This window comes from Chaetodon auriga, chromosome 14 (assembly GCF_051107435.1).
Source record: "Chaetodon auriga isolate fChaAug3 chromosome 14, fChaAug3.hap1, whole genome shotgun sequence".
NCBI classification, from domain to species: domain Eukaryota; kingdom Metazoa; phylum Chordata; class Actinopteri; order Chaetodontiformes; family Chaetodontidae; genus Chaetodon; species Chaetodon auriga.
This window is the reverse complement of record NC_135087.1, coordinates 18,978,512-19,003,965: the sequence shown is the minus strand read 5'-3', so window position 1 is coordinate 19,003,965 and position 25,454 is coordinate 18,978,512. Positions and strand designations below refer to the sequence as shown.

The 25,454-nt window shown below is 43.5% G+C and overlaps 2 protein-coding genes across 2 annotated transcripts; both read right to left on the bottom strand.

Annotated features, from left to right (window-relative positions):
* Positions 1–245: 245 nt before the first annotated feature.
* pnn (pinin, desmosome associated protein) lies at positions 246–6,002 on the bottom strand. Its single transcript, XM_076748852.1, has 9 exons — positions 5,849–6,002; positions 5,308–5,385; positions 4,710–4,781; positions 4,024–4,099; positions 3,518–3,612; positions 3,235–3,310; positions 2,608–2,763; positions 2,339–2,477; positions 246–2,182 (listed from the first exon to the last, which is right to left on the bottom strand). The coding sequence occupies exons 1-9, from the start codon at positions 5,959–5,961 to the stop codon at positions 930–932; spliced, it is 2,058 nt and encodes a 685-aa protein (XP_076604967.1). The 5' UTR covers positions 5,962–6,002; the 3' UTR covers positions 246–929.
* Positions 6,003–8,731: 2,729 nt separating this feature from the next.
* On the bottom strand, positions 8,732–24,788 carry fbxo33 (F-box protein 33). Its single transcript, XM_076748120.1, has 6 exons — positions 24,210–24,788; positions 21,779–21,889; positions 20,196–20,356; positions 19,880–20,088; positions 19,502–19,799; positions 8,732–18,237 (listed from the first exon to the last, which is right to left on the bottom strand). Exons 1-6 carry the CDS (start codon positions 24,650–24,652, stop codon positions 17,972–17,974), a joined length of 1,488 nt encoding a protein of 495 aa, XP_076604235.1. The 5' UTR covers positions 24,653–24,788; the 3' UTR covers positions 8,732–17,971.
* Between the last annotated feature and the right edge of the window lie 666 nt (positions 24,789–25,454).

Below are 25,454 nucleotides of genomic sequence, written 5' to 3'. Positions count from 1 at the left end.
GACTTTAAGGACGCAGCACACAGGGCTGAAGTGATTGATCAACAGAACACTGTCAATCACCTGGATAACTGATGCCACATTCCAGCTCTTCATATGAGGATTTGCTGTGTTTAAATTACAGTACTGGAAAACAAAAGTGTAATTAGTAAATGAGTAAATGTTTAACTTGGGACTGAGAGGACTGTTGGTCAGACTTTTAAACTCTAGAACTCTTACAAGACTGAAAAAACACCACACCACACACATTTACACTAATACCTCACCTTTATTTTGAAGCAGTTTTATCAGTTGGTACAAAACAAAATTGGAAAAACATTTTCAAAAACTGAACTGAACAAATCACACGTACCCATGTGATGAAGATACAAGGGCCTTGACATTGATCAAATGGTCGAAATAAATGAGGATCAACAGCACTGTCACATCAACTTGAAAACAACTTCTGCACGTTAATGGTTACTGCTGCCAGAACCATCAGTACCCCAGCCCATACTGTTACGATTAGGATGAAAAACTAAGCAAAAAATCAGCGTGATTGTTTCATCGTGGCACGAAGACCTTTTAAAAACCCAAATGTCAGGCTGAAGAGAAATCATTTGAATTTGAAATGAGGTCTCGACTGTGTTAAACCTGTTTGTGAGGGAGTTGCCCTGCCAGATGCTGTGAATAATAGTCCAGTTTGTATTACGTTTGCTGAGTAAAGGGAAACGACGGGGAGAATTAGAACCCGTCACCCGCTGTTTCAGTTTTGACATCGACTTAAAAATCCCTACACTGAGGAAAACCTCCTCCACGTTAAAACTTCAGCAGGCCTTTATGTGGCGCTTCGAGGGGAAAATGCTAGTTTAAAATCTCTCGCCGTCTCGTGTCACGTAATAAATCGTCTGTGTCCCTTAGCTTTACCGTACAAAGGCTGAATAAGAAACAGATTAGCGTCTCTTGTCCTTCCTGTCTCTATCTTTATGCTCCCTATCGCTCCGGGACGATCTGCCCATCCCTTCCTCGCTCCTCCTCTTCCTCCTCTCCTTCGATCCTTTCGAGTCCCTCCCTCCTCCGCTACTCCCTCCTGACTTGCGGTGGCTTCGCTCGTCTTTCTTCCTGCCCCTATCTGAAGGCCTCCTCTTGCGCTTACCGCTGTCCCGGCTGCGACTTCGGCTGCTGCTGTTGGACGACGAGGACGACGAGGATGACGACGACGAAGAGGAGCGGCTAGATCCGGAGGAAGAGGAGGAGCTTCCGCTGGAGGAGGAGCCGGAGGAGGAAGAGGAGGAGCTGTTACTATGACTGCGGCCCTTCCTTGGCTCCTTGTCCTTCTTCCTCCCTCTGCCTCCATCCCCTTCCTCCTTAGAGGGTGCGGGGATAATGCTGGGGGCCTCCTGGGAATCAGGCAGTTTCTGGGGTTCTTCGTCTGGTTTCACCTCCACAGCCTGGCTCTCCACTGCAGAGTTCTGGAACCCGAGGCCAGGGACGGCCACATCCTGCCCGCTGACTGTGGGGGCTGGTTGAGAGCCAGGTAACCTTTCCAACCCCAGAACCCCAGAGGACTTAATGGCCGGCTCCCCCGCGGTGTGGCTGAGCTGGGGCTGCTGAGCGGTATTTGGTGCTTCTTGGCTGGTCACGGTTGGCTCAGAGGACTGGGCATCCTGGGTCTTCTCATTTGGGAGGTCTGGGAGCCCCTGTTGACTGTCTGTTTCCCCCTCCTCTCCCTTACTCCTGTCCTTCTGCTCTAGCCCGCCCTCCACCTCCATCTCCTCTGACCCTGGACTGGCCTCCTTCCTCTCATTCTCCACCCTGTCCTCCCTGTCTTTGACCCCCTCCTCTCCTGCCTTCTTCTCCTCGCTGCCCTCCTCACATAGCTCCATCCCCTCCTCCTCTTCCTCCACCTTCTTCGACTCTTCCTTCTCCCCTTCCTCCTTCTCCTCCCCCTCTTCTTTCTCCATCACCTTTCTATCCTTTTCCCTCTCTTCCTCCTCATCTTCCTCCTCCTCCTCATCCTCCACCTCTGCACCCCTCTTATTACCTGTCACCTTGACTACCAGACCTGCAGGCTTACCCTCCGCCGGATCGTCCATCCCTGTTGCTGCCGCGTTGCCGTCCTGGTCGCGGTTTGGCTGTCGCCGAGGGCGGGACTCCATCTTGCTGAGGTGTTCGGCAAAAGCCTCACACCTCTCCTCAAACACAGCTGTGCAGAAAACAAAACCAAACATCCACAGAGGTTAGAGAGTGACTAACACACAAACCTGTTTCCTCCAGGTGACTGGAGAACATCCTGTCATCAACATTTAAAGCAGCCAAGTCTTTCAAAAGAAATGTCTCATCAAACGTCGACACTACTGACCATTTAGTTTCTTGGTGGAGTCGTCGAGGAGTTTCTGCGTGGCGGAGCACATTTTTCCAGGCAGGTAGAAGATATGAGGCTTGGTCTTGGTACGAATATATTTCACCAGACGATTGTTGTGGCTGGTCCACTCCTCTTGCTGATTTAAAAAGCACAGACAGAAGATTAGCAGCAGATATTCCAGCTACCCGTCCAACCCTTTTATTTCCAGTTTTCAGCGCCTCTTGTTCGTACTGGCACCAAGATGGTGTTAAGAAGCAGATTCTTACCAGCTGAGCCAATTCCACTTTCTGTTCCAGTAGTCTCAGCTCAGTCTGTTTGGCTCTCCTCTCTTCAAACAGCTCCCTCTTTTCAGTCTCCACCTTCTTTCTCTCGGCCTCAGCCTGAACCTCGAGCTTCTGCTCGATCTCTGTACGCCGCTTTTGCTGTGGGGGCAAAAGGAGACGATAGATGGGATTAAAGAGACAAAGTGTTGAACGGGAAGATAAACATCAGGTAATTACTAAACTTACAGTATAAACAACTAAAAACGTAGTCAGCAGTTGAGTCTGTTTAAACCCTTTCGTGTACTATTGTGAACTGAACAGGAAAATAAGTTGGGCTTTTGTAGCACAGGCATCCTGCTTCCATCCAGGACTTTTTGTTTTAAAACTAGAACACAAACATTAACCTTCATGAAGTTTGACCTGATCAGTGTGGTGTCAGAGGCTAAAAACCACCTAATTCTGTAACTCAGTGAGAAACTGGATTCGAATATCTCAAGAAATATTTTGTTGTCTCTGCCTTGTAGGGTGACATCAGCCAACAATTCTTACTATACTCCTGTTTGCTACTCAGGAAGTGTGTTTATTTGCTTTGCCCGCCTCCTCAGTGGCAGTCAGCACAGATTTCCTCACCTTCTCTGTAGAAACGTTTGACTCCTGTTTGAATTTCTGCAGGGTCCCCATCAGCAGGCCAAACATGCGCCGATTCCTGACCAAGAAAACACAAACACACCATCATACACACACACACAACACCCAGCAGCTGTTCAATGATTAGCATCCTCAGCCTCAGATTTTTTCCCCCCTTCCTTATTTTCTCTTTGCTGTTTCATTTTAACAAATTAGACTAGAAATGTTGTGCCAGTCGTCGGCTTTGAGCGTCAGAGGAGCAGGGTCATCGCTCATGTTGGCCTACCTCTGTTTGCCCTTCTCATCCATCGTTTGATCTTGAATGAGGTCTCGGCGTGTTCTTTCCTTGGAGGTAGCTACTACAGACGACTGCAACGCCGGCTGAGAGGAGATGAAAATATGAAAGAGAAAACTAATATGTTAGGACAGTTTCCTTTAAAAACACTGGCTGTCTTAACTTCCCCAAATAACTGACATGTAATGATGATAATCTCTTTCTGACAGAACACCGTGTTTGCTCTAACCAGTTTACAACTAACTACCCAGGATGCGTGTCGATGCCAAATAGAACAAGGTCCAGAAATAAAATAAACGGGATACAATAAATATGGAGCATATACTTATAATATACAAAATATGGTGCAATAATGCAGGACGAGGTGCTCTGATACACAAAATAAATGGACAGGTAGATGCAAAGACACCTGCCACCCAAACAAGGCTCATGTTTTAACTAACAAATCCCATTATGTCATCAATGCCAACACATTATAGAGGAGATAAAACGCTTACCTTTTTGACATCGTCATCATCCTCGGCGTCGCTGTCGTGACGCATGTCTCTCCTGGCCCTCTGGTCCCCTGCCAGCCTGCAAGCGCGCACACACACATTTATAAGTGACAGAGACTTCACAATCATAGCAACTGCTGCTCTCCTCACTGTCAGGGCAGACAGACTAACTGTCAGAGAGCAAAGAATCAAAGTGACTCAATTATTTCCCGGGGTGTGATCTGAGCCCAAGAAAAGAACAAAAATAACTGAAAGACGGCAACAAAACACAACCACAGAGCAGCAGAAAAATGTCGTTATTTTTTCTCACAGCTGTTCAGCACGAGGCAGCCTACGGGCTATTTTAAAACTAACCATTTGGATCCCACTGAGCAAGACCAGCATGTGGTGTATTTCCAGCATTAAACTCAATAATCCAAACTGGTAACATTTGGCTGATTACTGAGTGAAAATCAATGCTTCCCTTAATCTACTTTCTCATTCTAAAAGCTTAACAGTCATAAGATGAACATAATTCTACAGCGATGATCCAAAGCTTCAAAGCAGAGAATTTGAGTAGAACTGAATAGAATTTGAATCGACTTTTAGTAGCAAAATTGCTCCGTCAATGTAACGAAGATGTTTTACCATCGTGAAATTGTGTGTTGTTAGTAGAGCAGTTGGACGCACAGGCATATAAAAACTCTCACCTCAGCAGGGCTCCTTCAATGTCCCTCTGCTTGGCAGGGGGGCCGCCGCTCCCGATGTCTGAGAGACTACGCCTGGGAAAGCAGACAGAGGTTAGAGATAATCACGCTCTTTAAAACAGTCGGCTCTGATTTACAAAGGCTTTCATGTCAGCAGGAACAAACCAATGCTCTGCATGTGGTTTGCCGGGTGAGGTATTTTCTCATCTCCATTGCAGTTTATTTGTTTCACAAAAAAAATATACAATTAAAAAACTGTTTCATATATTATGGATTTATTAACTTTTAAATTTCCCAGCACTTTCCCACCAACTACACCTCTGCTGTGTGATAATAATCATGTGAAGCAATTCTACAGATTCATAGTTCTATCATGCATGTATCAGTCAGAGGATCAATTCACAGCCAAATCATGCATTTGACTTCATGCAATCATGAGGGGGTGTGTAGGTGTTACTCCCATGCATGGTCAAAATAAACCCTTTGTTTTCTAATGGAATGGAGTACGGCTTGCACGCCATTTGTGAGCACCTACTAAGTCTGTCAGTAGCCGAATGAACATAAATGTCGTTGCATTCAGGTATCTAGACCACAGCTTTACCTGAGCAGGTTCATTCCTCTGCCTCTACCTCCACCGGGGCCTGCCATGGGGCCGCCGAGCCGACGGACCTGACCCGGTCTGTCAACAAAGTGAGAAACAAGGTCAGCACAAACCAAAACTAAACATTTTACTGCGTCGAGGGGGACATGCTTAAATTGATTTCGCGCTAATGCTGTCGTTAATGAGTCAGAAGCAAAGTCATTGGTTATATTGTACTGGTAAATCTGTGGTGACGTCTAGCGTTACAGGGCCTAGCAATAGTTGGCCTACTATGTTGAATATTGCGCTTCAAGGTTAAAAGAAGAAATTCTTTCCGGGTTCATTTGGTACTTCAACTGGTTAATTCATTAGTTCCGACACAGGTCCGCTGAGCCTCTGTGGGTTCAGCTAGCATGAGATAATCAAAGGAGGTGATAATATTTGCTAACTAGCTAACCGACTCACGCTACCACACATCACACTAGTCGTTTGAATGCTAGCTAGTTGGTTAGCTTATCACTACAAATGCGGCAAAAGCTAAAAAACCACTCAGGCATTTTACCTTGATTCATTGGGATCGCGTCCCGTTAATTTACGAATATTATCGTCCACATTTTTCAAGCTTTCCTTGGCTTTTTCGAGCTGGTCTTGCAAGCTCCGCACCACCACCGCCATCTTGCCTCCAGTTAGCGCGAATCACGTGTTCTTCTTCTTCTACCGCCCCTCGTTCTTCTTCGGGTTTTATATGCGACGTTGTGGCGCATTGCCGCCACCTGCTGCTTTGTTTTGTAACCATGAAAGCGTCAGCAATTATTTTAATGTTACAATTTCCTCACTACAATGTTCATTTCCCTTGATCTGTAAGTCTGTGCACCTGAAAATAATTACATGTATTCTTTTTATAAAAATGAACAACACCATATGAAGCTGTGTGCTATTTCAAGCACATGTAAGCACTTTACCAGTGTGCTGCCACTTGCATTTATCTCCACACCCATGTAAAAGCAGAATCCAGTTTATTTTAGAAGATGTCATGAAAAACAAGTAAATGGAAACAAAGCATCTTTCATCTAATGCTGTAAAAGCAGTGAATAATTATTTGATGCTAAATAGTCAGATCAGAGACCTTTCCTGGAGCTGGACGGTGTGAAGTGTTTACAGTGGACCCACTGCAGCGTGGTGAAGGAGTGTGAGACAGACTCTGTTGTCTCTTTTCGTTTCCAAAATGTCTTGCCTGTGATTGTGAACTTTCCAATGAGAAAACAAATCTGGAAACTTCTCTCTGTTTTCAGGGATTTGGAAAGTTTGTTTCTTTTTAGTTTGCATTCAGAACAAAGTGTTCCTCGCTTTATTAGATTTCTCCTGAGCCACAGTGTACAGACGTTCTTTCTTCTCTTGGCAGCCGGGCTCTATATGCCTGCCTGTCTCTTTTGAACTGAATCACAAAGTGAGCTGAGAACCGCAGCTCTGAATTGTTCGCGCAAGATTGAAAATAAAACCTATTTGAGTCCTGCTCTTGCAGCTCCTGCATATCAAAGTGGGGAGCCGGCCACCAAACCACAGGCAATTTCCTGGTTCATATTTGCATGTGGTGCTGCTGAATTTCTGCTCTTTCGCTGATTTTATATCAATGTCATACTACCCCATTATCTACTATATGACAATAAAGGATTCATGGTATAAGTACATAAACGTACTGTGGCAGAGGGTGTGTTACAGTGTGAACTCAATGAATTATGTGCATGTGAGTGTTAAATGCACATGTGACATGTGCGTGCACATACCATGTAATGTGTTACAGTCAATATTTGAAACACTGAGCTACAGCAGAGCCTATATGTTGATGTGTACTGTCTATCACATGATGATGTTATGTTAAAGGGAAAATCCACCCTAAACCACAACATGAGAGACTTGCTACATTTCAAAAACATCATAACCCATGTGAGATGTTTGTTTCACCCTTTCAATGTGTTCATGTGGTGCAGCTGGAAAATACAGCTCTTCAATTTAATTATTATTGTATCATCCAGAAAAATTGTTTTCTTTTAGGGAAAACTTCAACATCTACCTGAACTGTGCCAAAAAGTTGCAACCAATATTACCATAGACTTTGAACTCAAAGCATGGTGGCCTCAAACAGTGAAGACTAGAAGGAGCTGCGACAATATAAGAAGAAATAAGAATTCCATTGCTGTGTCTGACGGGCTTTGGTGTTAACATTCTGCTGGGGAGTAATTAAACATCACCTGGTGCGGTGTTTGTCACCTCCGTGGTAACTGTGGGACACAGAAAAATCTGTTTCAGCTTAATTGCACGAGACCAACATGATAATCTTATAGTCTGATTATCCAGACGTGAACGAGCTCTTTGTCTGCGCTCTGGACGAAGCAGGACCCAAAATGAAACTAGCTGTGGACATTCTCCTCTGCTGTGCCAGCAGAGCTTATGGGCCAATATTCAGACGATCAGGGCTGCCTGTGAATAAATCTTCAGTTAAAACAGCCATAGAAAATGCTTTTCTCCATATTAAAGAACAGAGTTTCACCTTTGCACCACAGTTTTTAGGTGTGGCTTTTGGCTGCATCATTGTTATTTTTATCTGTGGCTTCCATGTTTTCTTCCCCCTCAGTTTTACAAGCATGAAATATATGAGTCATGGTATCATTTGAAACTGACTGCTGCTCAAATATAAATCATCCATTTGAGCACTGGTATGTCCTCTTATCAGCGCTGAGTGGAGCTACATATGAAGGTCATTTCATGGGGCGGGCAGCTTTCCTCACACTGTTTTCCATTATGTCTTATATCTCTATCATATATTTCTACTGAAGTGTGTGTTACTGTCCGTCTGCTTTGGCTCAGTCTTTCACTATCCCTCTCTCTCTCTGCCCATCACTAACAATTTCCCCCATATTTCCCATTGTTGTGTTGCCATGGTGACATCGGTTGAATCTCATTTTGGAGGCGTTTCATGTTGCCTCCTCCCCTGAGGGACAGGCCTGCAGTGCAGGGATGTGTTGTCTTACTGGGCCTTTCTGGAGTGTCAGTCCATTGAGAAGAGCCCATGTCAGCGCTTTCCTCCTCATCAGCTGTCCTCCCTTGGATGGAGTCTGTCCTCTCTCACCGTATATGTGTGAGGTGAGAGACTTTATTAACTTCTTTAAGCAAATGGACAAATTCATCTGACTGAGTTTGAGTGATCATAAAAGTCCTTCAGCTATAAGATCAGCCATCCACTGACCCTCTGAGTCCAACAGTAAAAAGACTGTCAGACCTAAACAGTCTGATAACCAGCAATCAATGCTAAATAACCCTCTGAACAGCATATTGTAGGGACCATCTTTTAAACCCCAAGAGGTCTGGGACTCTTACTGCTGTCTACCCAGAATGCTGCAGAAGCCAAAGCAGGAAGTAAAGAGACAATGAGCCACTGGAAGCAGACGACTTTTTAATGCTTTTATTCACTGACTAAAAGAAGAGAAGCATTCATTCAACATTAATTCAAATCAACATTCGGCAGGTTGACCTCTCAAGTGTACGCCATCTGTCAGTTAAGAGGTTTAACATGGAGGCTTGTAATGTGTCCTCCCTTTTCTTCACAACAGACCCACGGATCAACACTGTTCTCTACGATAAAATCTGTCCCCTCGGCTGGAGAGGACTATTTCCCTGCAGACTAAACCGAAACACAGCTGGAAAGGTTTCAGATCAGAGTTTCAGATCATTTCGGTTTCAGGTTCAGATTTACTTAAGTTCAGTTTCACAGGCACAGATTAAGCCAAGTCCTAAAAAGCTCTTATATACAGGTGACAGGGGGACATTTTTGGGATGGTGCTTTTATTTCCTGGTTAGAGCAAGTCTTCATCCACGCTGTTGGTAAACCAGCTTACAAAATACTGTATCACAAGTATTTGAAGCCATACAGCTCTGCCTGAATCATGCACATATATGTTAGTTGAGTCAGAGACTAAACTCAAAACAGTGCACAGATCAGATCTGGAAGTTTTTGAGAAACGAATGAAATGCGATTAAAATATGCTCCACGTTATCTGAAATCTGGTCCAGCTGGGTTTTGGGTCGCGTCTGGTTCCCTGCTTACAGGAAGAAGGTAAAACCCACTGCTATGTGCTCACTTTAACAAACACAGTCACACAGGAACATAACGCTCAGAATATTCAACATTGAGGATGGTAAAACCATTTTTGCAAAAAACACACAACAACATAGCTTCTGATTTACAAAGTCCGTGTGATTTTATATTATACTTCATGTTCATAAATTGAACCCGGACATGTGTTGCATAAGAGTATACCACGGTAATGCACTGTTGATACCTATACAAATATGCACTGTGTGAGTTTATATATCTATTTATATAGTTTATATTTCTTCCTCTATGGTTTTCTAAAGACGCAGCCGGGCGCTGTCAGCACTGCTTGTGCCCCTTTGTGGCCACTAGTAAGACTGCTGTTATTGCAAACTGTCCTGATTTTAAACAAATGCACAACATTCGTACCACGATAAAACTAGGGGCCGTCTAGCCAGTCTCACAGAGACCAAGAGTGAGCCCGCTGTCACTGCTGCTGTCGCTGGGCTGGCTGACCAGAATCAAAAGATCCTAAAACTAAAATGATAAGATTTCAGAAATCATCATAAGGCCAAGTATTGTCATTGCAAGTTCTTATTAGTTTTATGTCTTCATTTCTACTGTGTGACAGTGAGAAAAAGAAAATATAAAAACAGAAAAAAAAGAGAGAAGAGTGTGGATTATATGCATTCCTCTTGCATAGTTGTGAGGCTGGACTGGGCAGCAGGCCGGCCTGCCTGGCTAATTAGGAGCTTTGGCTCTCCAGACTTGACAAGAAAGACTGTTAGCAGCCAGAAACATCAGAGCCACAGTAGCTGAGATCTAAGTGAAGACAGTTGGCTGACACTGAGCATGAATATCTATCAGTTCCTTGATATAACTTGGCGCTACACACCAACCACAGGGTACGCACCAGAGCTACTGACAGAGTTTGGCCTGGTTATGCGATCAGTGCCATTTTGTTGTTTCTTCTCTAGAAATGCAGTGTGGCAAGTATATGATAATACCCTTAATATCACCGTTATGCTGGTATCATCATCACAAGCTGGCTGGGAAAACAGTTTCAGTGTCAGCTATGGCTGAAATTGAAAACTGGAGGCTCTCGGTGTAGCGTCATGCTAACGGCCTTGTTCTGTGCGAACCTCCCTTTCACCCAAATTATATCTAGCCTTATACACATCTATCGATATCTGTTACACAGGACTGATTTCATACCAGTGCAATGCACATCCAGTGTTTTTTTTTTTTCTTCAAAGTAACAGAAACATACATCAGGATGTTAATCAGATTCTTCACATTCTTGCATGAGTCCAACCCTTTGTGAGCCCATTCAGAGGTCTTGCATGTACTGGTAGTAGTCTATGGTCTTAGCATTTAGATAAAAACAAAAACAAACAAACAGGAAGCATCTGAACTCTGACACTGTGATGAGGAAACCCCGTCTTTTCGTGGTCATTCCTTCAGAAACATGTCACCTTCCCCGAATGCCTTTAAGGGAAGGTTTGAGGTGCAGAACCATCTCACTACCTACCATTTCTACAGCTAGTTTGAGTTGACTTTCCAAAACATTGCAAACATCCCGAGAGTCGACATGATAAACTCTGAAGCTGGCGTTGAGTTTGAGCAGTGGTCAAAGTGGAAATGAAACTGGTCACGTCTGATGTGTGCCTGCCTGTGGCTCTGAGCCTGTGTTTAGACTGATGCAGATCTGACACAGTCTGGTGCTTTGGTACTAAAATAACAGGCTCAAACTTCGGTCCACGTCAATGGTATTAGTATTAGCTGTTGAGTATCAGTAAAGAAGTGTCAAACCCAACTCTTTGTATGTGAGCCTTGTGGGACAGATGTATCCAGATCCCTGTATATCTACAGTGCTGCAATCACAACAGCTTTAATAAGCTGCCAAGGTCGACAGTCTCAGGTGGACTACATGAGAGGCCAGCTCTGTGGATACAATTACCCACCAGGCCACAGAGGGGGCCCTGTTATCTTCCAGGATTTCTCTATGAATGCATATAAAGAGCACAGAAAAACAAACAAACCAAACATAAACAAGTTAAAAGGGCAGACTGAACTGGCTGCAACCACATCAATGCACAGTAACTGTGGGTAATGGTCTCCTGAATAACTGATACTCTGTCTCCACTCTTGAGCCTTCAAGCATGTTATTTAATGACAGAACTAATGAAAACTAAGGCTCTGCAAGCTGTGTGTCAGTCAGTCTATGTACACACAGTACAGTACAGTCATACCCACACCTCTGTCTGCATATGGTGCATAAATCAGTTCAGCCCAGACTCCAGGTGCCCCTGTGTATCCATGTATGTATGTACTATGTGTACTGAACATGCAAACTAACTTCCTCTTCCTGTATTCTGATGTTCTTTCACCTGGCAGGCTGATTGAAGTCTGTGAAACCAACTCATTTCATGGTCAGAACAGCTAGTCCTTACATTTCAGCACAGCCAGTGTATGCTGCATTCAGCTGTGACCTTTAGTGTACCTGACACGAAAGGCCCGCAAATGGCCCCAGGATGCTGAAGCAGCGAGTGAAAGCAAAGCTTGGCATTACAGTAACACGCGTTAGAAACTCGGTCGACCTTCGAAAGAGCGACACGCTCTCGACAACCACTTCTGAATGGTATCACACCTCCGCTCTGCTCAGACCAGCTGGAAATCTGGTGTGACGAGTCAATATTAGCTGCATGCCTGATCTCTTTGAAAACAGACCAACTCATTCAAAGTAAAAATAAAAATATAGTATGTATTCATATAGTCTAATTTCCATGCAGACACTTCAGCCTTATAGTAAACGGTTTGCTAGTCAGATGGCCTGAGCAACCCCCCATGTGGAATGTCAGTGGCAGATCTCTAGCAGCGAATCACGTTCCAGCTCCTAAAGCCTGGAACTAAACACATCCCCTTCAAATCTGACCCCGGCCATGGCCTTGCCGTACAATGTATCAGACCACGCACGCTGTCTTTTGTCCAAGCTGGGAAGCTACAACGTGTCAGAGAGTAGCTTCTGGAAGTATCCGAGGGAGTGTTTAGTCCCTGAAGTGTTCTGATATTGAACCAAAGCTCCTCGTCCTCCTCGTCTTTAGTTTTACATTCACTCACTCCTCACAGTGAAACAGGTGATGGAAAAAGAAACAGGGAGAGAGGGAGGAATATGGTGGTGAGCAAATACTGTTGGCATGGTCCAACTCCAGACTTCTCCGCTTAAGCCTCTGTACACCATAGAGGTACACTGCACTGGACTAGAAAGGCCTTGCTTTGCTCTATGATGCCTCAGCAGCCTGCAGTGTAGACCCTGAGTTCCATTCAGACAGGACTTTGGCCGCATTGTACAAGTTGTGCACCAATGCTGTTACCCTTATTATGAAACACATGTTAGGTACGACTACCGTATGCCTTCCATAACACACATGCTATACAGCTCATGTGGAATCCTACATTTGTGAACAAAGGGTTCAGCCACTGACACAACTTTGGCCAAACATTGGCGTACAGGTCTGCTTTGGTCTCTTTTTGTGCCAACCACAGAACGACACTGCTGACAGTTTACCTGGTCCAGCAAAGTATGGTCCACAGTATAAGGGTAAAAAATGGACACCCGAAAACAGAATGGTAGTGGTTAAGAGGTCAGTGGAAGAAACCAAGACTGGAGTGGAACCACTATGAGTAAGGAAAAGGGAAGAAATGTCAGAATGGAAAGTACCAGAAGGAGGTGTAGAGCAGAGAAGAATACTGGACCAGCCTCCTGCCAGTGTGTGCGTACATGGGCACTTCAGATAGACTTGTGTCTGGGTTTAGTTTGTTCCACCGTGGTCTTTGGCAGCTTAAAACACATCAAGGGAGGAGAACAGATCCAGTGACTCCCGTTACTCATACGAGTGAGCTAGAGGCCTGAGCTTTTGTAACTTTCCCTCCGATTGTACCCTGAGAACGAATGATTTCTGTTCCTGTTTCCTGCTGCAGTAGAAGAGATAAGACTACACTGCTGAACATGAGCCCCCCCTCTCTCACCACACACACACATGCAGAAAACATATGATGACTGCACTGCTGACAGCTTGTTCACACACACACACACACACACACACACACAAACACACATGTTCATCCTCTCTTATTCACACATTTCCTCTAAATACACTTTTGAAAGCTTCCATGAAAATACAGGCACACTTCAAGACAAATTAAAACATGCGTGTGCTGAAACCATAGTCACCGTAGCTTCTTATGCTGCTTCTCAAAGAGTGAACTAACAATCACGGCAACAACAACAAACAACACAAAGCTAATATGTTGGGAAGAGCAGAGGTTTTACAGCAGAGAGACTCCAGAAGCTTTCAGGCACAAGATGGCTCAATATTTAGCTATTGGTGATGATACAACGGGATCAGGGATGAGTGCTTTTAACACCGATAGCCGTCTTCAAAATGCTATGCTATACTGTGACCATGTTATCTCACCTCTTATCTGCCATCCTCACCAAAACATTGGTATGTTCTGGTTCGGAAACAAAAACTAACAGAAGCAATAATAAAGACATTGTTTTGCCAGCGTTCACCATCCAGTGATGTGCTCTACATTTTCCTAAAATATTTCTATGATCACAAATTGTCAAAACATTGAATTTTGATGAAGAATTTGTTCTGGAGCCTCCATGCCAGAAGAGTTTTTAAAAAATTAGAATAGCACATTTTATACATTTCCCAAATTGTTTACATTATAGTTAAAGGAAAATTTCATTCTGTTCTCGTCAACCATCTATCTGGGAAGCCCCTTCTTCTCTTCTGTGCAGAAACACGGCCACGAGGGCCAAACTGGACAGCCCAAACAGTGAGATGTGATTTCTAGTGTGGAGCCAATAACATGTGGGGACTTGAGACAGGAACAGAGGAGGAAGCACACATGGTGGGTGAGGGTGGAGGTTGTGAACTCAGCTTTTTAAAATCAGTTGTCTGTAAAAATCTGCTCAGCTCAGATGGGCTACATCATACTGTAGATCGCTGACTTTCCCCTCCTTATCGAGTGATAATACAAACTTCAACATCTTATATCTCTCACATAAAGTAGCAAAGTTGAGCTCTAAAACAATGAGATGAGAGGACAAACTGGAGTAGGGTGGGAGGAAGATAAAAACCAACATATTTTGGTCTGAATGTGTTACGTTGGTATTGCTATCCCCTCTGAGTGTGTGAGTGTACAGGTCTATATACAGCCACAGGCAGCCTTTAAAAGAAACTCTTGGTACCAGAGTGCCTTTATCCTGAGATATGGACCAAGGACAAGAGAGATTATCATGGCTAAACCATTAAGGTCCCTTAATAGATGAGCAAACATTTGGTAACCACAGGCCCACCACCAGAACCAATTCAATCGGAACTCTGGTTCCAAATCATTCCATGGAAAAAAAAAGTAAAAATAAATTGCAGGTCAACCTTGTAAACTCCAGACCCTGATATCGACCTTCACAGTCTGCAATATCATTGCTCTGACCTCTAAAGTGCCATGGTGTGCACAACAGTAACTGAGCTGAAGCCAGTCTGGGGGGGGGGGGGGGGGGGGGGGGTAACTTTCCATTCAATGGCTAGTTGACAGTACTTCTGAAAGTTAGGTGCTTTACAGCCCCAACGTAACTTTTTCTGGGAAAATCCCACCTCAGCTCAGGAAATGCCTTAATAAGACACCAGTGTACCACAGCAGTCACAACACTGGAGCATCGGGTGTAAACATACTCGGCCCAGGTCATACTCAGAACTAGGTTTTTGTGGAGCACAAGATCATTTGGTCGACAATGCATGGCTTGAGCCCTGAACATGGCATGCTTGTACATCCACAGAGTCTGAATAACATTTATTCCATTTCTTCATTTCTTAGGGCAAAGGCATTCCCTCACGTAATATTTAAAAGTTAGAATCACACTACGAAAAGGCGACTATGACTCAATCAAAGTAATGCCAACACTCTTGTTAATGAAAGCCAATTGCACAGCCAGACAAAATCCACTGCGCCAAACAGAAGTCACTTCACTCCAGAAACTTGACTACATTCAGTTCAGATGCTAATTGGGCCCAGCAGGTTCTCCATCAACAGCAGGGACTTTCTTCCACTCCACAGCTTTACTCTGTCCCCCACAACGTCTACTGGAGATATTAAACATGTGCAATGAGCCCATCGGTTTTGCCATCTTTTAGTCTTTATCAACCTTAATCTTCGAAAACAAATGTATGATTAGGTTTGCTGATGCCCCTCCCCAACCGAGGCGGAGCGAGGGTTTATCAGATGGCAAGATACACAACATCATTAATAACAACTACAACAACAACAACAAGTGTATCCAGAAAACAAGGGGCTGTTTTCAAGGCAACTGTGACTCAAGAGGAAATAAAAGAAAAAAAAGAAAAAAAGAAACCAGACAAGATCTCACACTAAGTGATTGTTTCATACACTCTACTCGACATCATCACCACCGTCCTGGTCATAGTGATGTTACAAGCCTACCTGAGACTGACAGAGAAAAATTTCACCACAGAAAAACGTGACCCGAAATCTTGTTGTGTTACAGGTGCCACTTCTCGGAAAAACAACCAGCCTTGGCCGTCAGTGGAACCTACAATGTTCAGACTCATTTAGTCAGCAGCTGTGGCTTTTGTGGCAAGACGTGCATCTGCCAGATTTTTGTGGCAAATGCAGCTTTACAGTAAGCCTTCAATATAAAACAAAAACCTGACTGGCCAAGAGTGTTAAGTTACATTCAGTGCACCCTTTTCTTTTCCCTGTTCTTTATCATGAAAAGCGTTACTACATAACAAGAGATCCACCAATGAGAAGAACTAGTTCCTGTCAACAAAAGTGCTGACGTGACTGCGAAACCATAGGAAGCTGTGCCCACAGAATACTGGTGTTGTTGTAGCATGGCATCACCACGAACTAGTATTCACAGAGATTTCTCAAAATACGGATATATATAGAATATGAAAACCTAGATTTTCGTTAGAACAATGCATAACTACTTGAGGATTTTTAAATCTCAGAGCCCTTCATATTATGACGCCCACTCAGTTCTTTTCTTTGACTTGACGTTTTCACACCAAAGGGCTTTGGAACTAGCGGTACTAGTCAGGAAGTCTTGACCTCTAGAGGAGAGCAATGGTAGCCATATTCACACTGAATATTGAAGAAAAAGAAATGCAGAGATTTACAACCAGCTCACTCCAGATCAAAACAGAGGAGAGTAGGGGTGCTTTAAATTGTGATGGTCTGAATGTCATAATTTGGCTCTGAACACTGGTTGGAAGACGAGGCTCCCTATCTGACTAGTGAGGTTTCCCGACAAGTACGCAGGGTGGGAAGTGTGCTGGCTGCAACCGTGTAACAATATTGTCCAGAACACCACCAGTAAGGTGCTCAAAGTCCTGAATAAAACCATTTGCCATTCACTTTCCAATGGTCATAAATCTGAGTCATAGCACTGACATAGCTGTTGCCGAAAACAGCATTAAAACTGATGAGCAGCCGCTACCGTCAGCCACATTACAGTGGAGATTCCCACCCTGCCGGCAAGGCTCTCAAAAACGAGTGGACAAGCTCTTTCAGAGCAACAGCAGAAGCAGCTAAGGTTGTGTTACAAAGGAAGTGATTGATCAGTTAGTTGACAAACTCCAAACTTTTGCTTGAGTGGAGCAGACAGACAGACCGACACAGAGCAAAGGTTTAAAAAAAAAAACTGTCACAACAGAAGCTTGCAGCTTTTGTTGGAACACACATTCTCCCCCTAAATCCCACCGGTCCATCACCCATCAACCCACCTGCCTGTCCTGTTCTAGTGGTGAGCAGGATAATAATATATCTGTACTAAATACACACAAAGCCTATACAGGCAAGGGAACCACCACACAGGAAAAACAAGGTTATACACAGAGCGGGGAGAGATGAAAGCAGTAAAAGAAAAAGAAAAAGAAAAAAAAAAAAAATCAAAGATACGTCTTACAGGGGCTCTGGAGGTTATCATGGTGAAGGAGAGACATCGAGCTCTGAATATGTGTTGATCAAGACCAGACCGGGCCAGACCAGGCCAGACCAGAGGGCATTGGAAAAAGCAGAATGACCTGTCTAAGCAGACACATTTAAAATGGTCATAACTCAAATCTGTCTGTGGTCAGAGATCACAGATTGGTATGACTTCAAACTGAATCAATACCAGGTTTACCTCAGACTGTCCAGTTTTAATTGGGTAGTCTTGATTGGAAAACGTATTTAAAACATCAAAAGACTGAACCTGTTTTTCCAAAATTGGCTAACTACATAATCAAGAGGCAAAGACAGAAAATGGGTAACCATTTGGAAAATAGTAGGACTTAATTTTGTGCTAAAACTCCTGTGAAAGAAATGCAAAATATAAAAGTAAAATAAAAACAATCAGCTCACATCAGTTCATATAATGTAATTCATTGACTGTTTTAAGATCCAGTTTAGATTTCTCAATTAGGTCTGGTTCAGAGGTCTGAGTTGACTCGGACTTGGTCGGTCTGGCCTGGTCTTGACACAGTTTAAGCTGTGATGTGTTGGATTTGCCATCCCTGCCTACATGCCCATGCTGAAGTCTTGCAGCTCTCGGTGGAAGTGCTGGGTGGGTTCAGACAAAACCAGACTGGAATCCAGGCAAGGGTGCCAGACGCGACCGAGGCCCAGCGAAACCTCCTTAACCAGGTTATGGACAGGGTCACCTTCCATGCACGCAGACTGGTCAGGATCGAAGTCGATGCTCTCCTCAGAGACGGTCAGGACGCGGAGACTAGAGCCCCGGAGCCGAGAGATGGCCACCAAGTTATGGGACCATACGGTGTAGCCTGCACGGAGAGATGTGAGAAATATGAGCAGGGTTCACGCACATGTTTTAAGAGTGAAATTCAAGCACTTTTGAAGTCCTTTCACGGGTACCATAACTAAAAATGTCCAGTCTCTGAATGACCTTTATCATCACATCTAAACTAAACTCTAAACTGTGACAAAACACTTTAAAAAACACTTTGGGGAGAAGAAGGATGAGCTAACGGTCAAGCTAGCCTGGGCAGACAAGCTAACTCTGACCAATGACTGCTGGAGAAGCTCTCATATGTAAAAGCTTCGTCACAACTGTCACTTCATCAGTGCTGTCTGAGAGTAGGGTTTCCATTATCCGGCAATTAAAAGTTTTTTTGCCAGGAAAATCTGCTGATGTCCGACATATTAAAATCTCTATGGCCATAATGTCTAGTTAAAATAATTCCAGAGTTAGACTTCTCTGATGACTATGCTCTCTCACTCCTCTCCTGATTCAGTGAATTAAGACTTATTATTTCAACAGAGCCGGTGGTGATGATTCACAGTGGAAAGATGAACCAAGACAGTTTTGTTGAGTTTTATTTTATTTATGTCAAGTTTGAATGAAGTGTGTTTTATGATGATAAAGCAACTGTTTCCGTAAATGGAGTCTAAGCTTTATCAAGAGCGATATAGTGGCTAGTTAAACAAAAAGGTTTTTACTCTTTAACAAACAAGACACTTAGTATAACAAAATAAACTGTGTGAAAATGCCTGGAGGGATTACACTGCAGTCCATTTTGTGGCTGCTAAACCCAAAGTATGCTACCAGCACGGGACCCAACACCACCAGACAAAACAAGCGACTCTCTTGGGAATGTAGCATTTAGCAGCGAACAAGCCAAATGCTTTTTCAGGGGTTGTGGAGAGCAAAAGAGAACTGAATGAATATTGGACTTAAATCCATCAGGTAGCCAGAAAATGAACGTAAAATGAACGTTCCTGTTTTTCTGTGTCTGCTGGACTATTCTCAAGTGGCCAAACAAACAAAAAAAGAATGAATGTATGTTAAACGACAGGGAGGTTCACACCACAGTGGCTAACCATGGTCAGCCATGGTTGCATTTGGCTTTGCAGAAGAACTTCTGTGTGCCTCATTATCTTGAGTTACCACAAGTACAATTAATCAGGCCAGTGAAAATTAGCTCACATCAGTTCTGGGAAGTTCAAAGTTCCCTTAGAAAAGCACACTTGAATGTAAAACTAGGTTTCAACTACAGAGCTGGAAGAAATGCAACAGGCTTATCTCACCATGTATCACCATTACAGCCAGCTGAGTGCATCTCCATGCCAAGAGGACCAACGGGTCTTCATTGCGATTGATGGTGAGGTCAGGGAAATCAGGGTCATCCCTCAGGAGCAGGAAGTGAGTCAGCGTTTTGTTGTATTGCTGAGAGATGAGCTCCAATGTGGCGTCGGACACCACTGTATTGTAACTGTCCAGGTGGAGGCGCTCCAGAGGAAGGCTAGGCTTTAGGACCCTGAGGAGCTCTGAGCTGTCGACCTCCAAGGCCATGATGTACACTCGCAGGTTGGCACTCACACGAACCTGGGGAGGATCAAGCAAACTTAACTGATGTACACATGGAGACTTGCACTTAATCAAACTTGATGCACTTTATGCATTACCAATGCCTTCCAATCATCCTCTGTAGCCGTCCCTTCTAATGATTTGAACTCCAGGGCGGCGCCATTGAGCAGCAGGGCGAGGCGATGCAGTGGGGTTCGGTGTGGAGATGCTAGCAGACCACAAAGCTCAGATGTCAAATCAGAGAAATCCAGAGCCACAGAATGAAGATTAGACAGACGATCCAACTCTGAAAGCGAGATGAGGGGACCTGAGGAAGATTCAGAAGAGGAGTCATGGATTTAAACTTATTTAATCCAATTGGTTTTTCAACTGTATTTGCACAGTTACAGACAAACAGATCCCTCCCAAACATACCCAGCTGGTGATCCATTAAATTGAGGTGCTGCAGGGTCTCAGCTGAAGGATTTGACAGGCAGGCTAAAGAGCAGGGAGTCACCAGACCTAACATGAAGCTGCAAGACAACCACTTCAGCTGCCTGGTGTTAGACAACAACTCCATGAACAACTGCTGGATTCTGCAGAGAGCACAGGGGAAGGGTAATGAAGAGAGGGATGAGGATAATTAGCTTCACTTCACTTTACCAGATTGACCACAGCTTCCTGCAAGTTAAATTTAAGACACTGTGAGAGCTGTTTATGCCAGTTCAAATCAAATCTGAGGCAAATTTCATCCTGAAAAAACCTTTTGAGTAAAGAAGAAAGACAGGATCAAAATTAGGATATACATATGTGCAAAAAGAACGCTGCACAACAGGAAAAACACTGCATGGAGAAAATGTAATATAAAACGTTATACAAAAAACATTTCACTTCATTAAACTCTTGTCATGGTCTTGAATTTAGAGAAATCAATTCAAACACTTGCTCAACAAACTGGGTATAACTGGCTAGTCTGTGTGTCAACACATTTTATTTGGCATTATTTGGCTAATTTGAGGTTCATAAAAACAGTCTGACAAAATCCAGATTACGCAAAATTCTCCAGACTTGTCCTACAAAGAAGGTATGCATTGACACAAACATTTTCATGCGATGCCACCCACCTGACTACCACTGACTTGCAAAACAAACCAACTCCGGTTGCTATGAATGAGAAATACTGTGATACTCAAAATAAAGGCCACCAAAATTGACAATGATCTGTATACTGTTCTGGACAGCAAATGGGGTGTGCATCCTGAAATGGCTCCTGAAATTGAGTATCCTGACACACCTAAATATATGCACAGACATTGTAAATAGTGCAACGTCAAGGAAGAAACATTAGACTTAACAAAGCCTGATGTCCCTGTGCCCACGGTGAGATAAACCTGATGACAGTTGGAGCGCTGGCATTAGCATAAATTCAGATCTGAAACTGACCACTGATTCTGTTCCGTTAGGACCAAGATACATCATCATTTGCTGTTCTCAGTTTGTAAACTATCCCTCTCCAGAGACCAGGATTCACAGATTCTGCTGCCCCTTAGCACTCTCGGTTGCATTATAGCAACAGTGTGCTGACAGAAAACTGGTCCCATTCGGTGAGTGTGTTTAATGTGGACAAGTTGTGAGGTGTGGTGTGGTGATGCTGCAGATGTTGTGTGCCAAACTGTCTAATGAACATTTACCAATTTGTCAAATTATCATTCTGAGACAACAAACAACACACAGTTTGTAATTCCAAACAAGGGTGCCAACAGTGCCATTCCGTAAATAACACTCTCCCACATAAACGTCCACAGAATATCAAGAGGACAACAAATATTATTTAGTCCACTGAAGCTCTTCGATCGCCAAGTTACCGATAAAATACCATGTTATGGTCCTATATAAAGTAAATTTTACCGGCAATGCAAGTAACAACTCAATGATCAGACACAAATGCTGAATCTAACCATTTCAAAACCAAAACAAAACAAAACAAAAAAAACTTATGTCGCTATGCTCAGGCTTACTCGTTGATCTTTTTGTCTCCCTGGTGAATTTGGTGCAGGTTGATGCTGTCCAACAGTCCCTCCTGCTGGAGAATACAGGTGTCTCCATACAGACTCAGCTTCCGCAGGTTTCTAGCAGAAGAGTAAAAGAGAAGGTCAGAAATACAGAAAAACAAAAAGCATTCAATATAAGATTAATCTACGCTAACAAGTCATCTTAGCAATCATTTAGAAAAACAAACCTAGTCATATCACAATCACCTTGTAGGGATGGTTTCAGTGTCATCTGTTTGCTCTGTAAACATTTGTTAAAGTCATTACTGCTGTAAGTTGTGTATCTGGTTCTATGACACATCTGGTAGACTATATGCCAAAAGCTGATGCTTCTAAAAGGAGTCAAGGTAATCAGAGGGCCCAAGACAGCTGGTCACAACAGACTGTCAGCATTTGTTCTGACAGTGTGGTTTGGAAAATCTATGCAAGTTGTGGTAAAGGATTATCAACCACACATGTGATGTGCAGCCACACATGACATAGCCCTACCTACGAGGTGCTGTGTACATTTTGTTTCATGTAGATCATTTCCTGCAAAACAGCTGAGAACTAAGCTTCAAACTCTGCAGAGAATCCAGCAGCAGTCTCATGTGCAACTACTTAGCATGTGAACATGCTAAAATAAATAAAAGAAAGAAAGAGTTATCTATTCTTGTCATTTTGAATATGTACAACCCAGCACAACCCATTCAAAACAACTGGGATGCTGTCTAAAACATGAATAAGACAATCCTTTATGACACGTACTTGATGAAAACAGTACAGAGACAATCCACTTGATGTTTTCCCTCATCAGCGTCATTGATTTTTTTCACAGGTTCATTGGTAACAGGTAGATAGTATCATGATTTGGTATGATGGACCAACTTGGAAAGGCTCAATCACTCACACACAAGGATGGGCTGAGGTTCACCACTTTGTGAAACTTGATTGTACAAAGGGTACTATTACATGGGCTCAGGAACACTTATGACCGTTATCAGTAAACAAAGTTCATTGATTACATAACATAATTACCTTATTTTACTGTACCACACTGCTGAAAATACTGAATCACCCAGTGACACTTTTAATTGCCGGTTTGCATCTGGCAGTCTGGAAAAACTGAGCAAGACCTGCTCTAGAGTATGTACTAAATACTTATCTTAATGACATCCTTAGTATACAAGGCATCGAGGTATTTCCTTCTCTTCTATCCTTTTCTTATAAATTACTTAAACTGATGAAATGATTGTCAAAATAGTTGGTGATTAATGTCATGCTTGACCACTAGTTGATTAATCATGGCAGGAAATGACACAAGTCACGCACCAACCACAGCAACCTTTGTTAATTTTCAAATTCTGGGTTGCAGGTAACTTCCAACACTATCCAATGACACCACATTTAAAAAGTGAGGAAATTCAGTATGTATACTGACACCTGGATGTACCTCATTTTGTCCCATTTCCAGCGTAAATACACTACAACACAACCACGCTACAATGTGTGTGCGGCACAAAACTGGGGCAAAGGTTGGATTTGTAGAAGGTTGTTGATGCTGGAAATGAAAATGTTGGAAACAGCTCTGTGACAAGAAGTCCCACAACCGAAAATGTTTCAACCCTCTCAGCAGAGCCAAGACATGAACTGCACAGCTTTGGATGGGTGCTATTTCAATACTACAAAGGACTGTGGAGAATAATAGAGAATGTGGGAGAAGGTATGATAGACAGTGCTGCAGTGGATTCAGGGATCTTAACAATCAAAGTTTTAGACAGAACAGTAACTTCCACATGAGAAATTAGCCAAGTAGATGGATTTTATGTTCAATGTAGCACATGGGTGATTATATCCTCCGGTTTGCAACTCCATGCCAGAGCTAATTGTATATACACATACACTGTAACGTTATATGTGTGTCAGTGCTGATATCAGCAAGTCACAGCCAACAAAGCCTTCTCTAGCCACCACCAGTGCTGCATTGTATCTATTGGTATGAAGACCTCAATGTAACACAGAAAACAGAACTGGCAACAAAAGCGACGCAGGCGAGCGTTTGACTTGACACTGACCCTGACGCATACATCACATGTAACATTATTTAATGGCTGTGAATGGAAAACTTAACTGTAACATACTGTTATATCGACAACGTCTTTAGAGATATTAACATAAGGGTTAGCTACGAACTCCACTGCAAAGACATGACCCGCTTACGTAACTCCTAATGTCAGGGTTTGTTTATAGCTAACTAAGCTAGCTAGCTGCTAGCTTAATGCGACGCAGCAAATAACGTTACTAGTGTGAAATAAGCAAAAAAGGAGCGGGTGTCATGTCATCATGTCACACTTTCTCAAAATCGAATGAAACAAAGACTCAGGTAGAGATTTTAAAGGGAATTAAAGGGTATCGTTACCTGTTGTTGCGGATGTTGGTGAACACACACAGCACCTGGTCCAAGTAGGTGGCCATGGCGTCTCTCCATCGCTCGGAGAGCTGCGGGTCATTATCGGGACCGGGAGGCTGGTCCATCCTGGTGGACGACGGGTCGCTATTAAGAGGACTAAGATAGCCTTCCACCGGTGCGAGTTCCAGCTGAACCTCCCGCACGAAGGAACCGAACTTCCGCATGAGGAACTCCAGTCTCGACGTCTCATCGGAGCTGGAGCCGCTGCCGTTACAACCACCACCTATTCGCAGCTTCAGCTCGGTCCACAGCGCGGGGTAGAAGAGACACTCCCTCCACCGTGAACACACGGCCGAGGCCCGGAGCTTGTCTCGGTCGGACAGAAAGGAGAATATGTGAACGATAAGCTCGCTGGGCAAAGCCATGGCTCCGACACCCCCGCACAGAGCCATGGCGAGCAAAGGAAGCTGCTGTCAGAACACCAACCAGATATACAATTAAATGTTGGAACCGTTTTGAAAACCGGTGCGGCAGCTGCGAATATTGCCAACTCCTCGTCGTCTCGGTGAAAACAAACCCGTTTTCAAGCTTTGCCTTCAATACTATTGGACCGTACCACTGCCTTTCAATGCACGGGGAACACAACAATACTCAGAAATATTACAAAAATGTTTGTGACGGGGCACCTTTCATTATCCGTGTTTGGTAAAATGACGATTTCGTTCATTCAACCATATTCAGTTGAGTGATATTTTCAACAGAATTTTGATAGTCTGTGATTGCATCGCCTCGTTGTCAAGTGAATGGTTTGTTCCTGAAATGCTGTTATTTTTGCCATACAGCCCCGCTCCACGAGACGGCGGTGTTTCCAGGATGTCGAACCCCCCCAAAAAAAACAAAAAACCAAAAAAAAACAGAACAAAACAAAAAATAAAAACCTGTAATAGTTAAACTATTTACCAGCAGCAGCATTAAAGTGATGAACACATTGATGGATCAATAATTCTAATCCAATCATATAATACATGTTATTCTGAAATGGGCCATTCTGCACAGTAAGTACTTTTACTTTTGGCCAAGTAAAAAATTAAATCCACAACTTTCACTTGCACTGCAGCATTTCTACAGCCTAGTATTCCTACATCTCTGCATCTCTGTAAGTATAAGTGTGGTGGTTCTATAATGTGAAGCATGAGATCCATCAATAGTGACGAGCGTTAAAGTTCAACAGTTCAACAGTTTTATGGCTTGAGG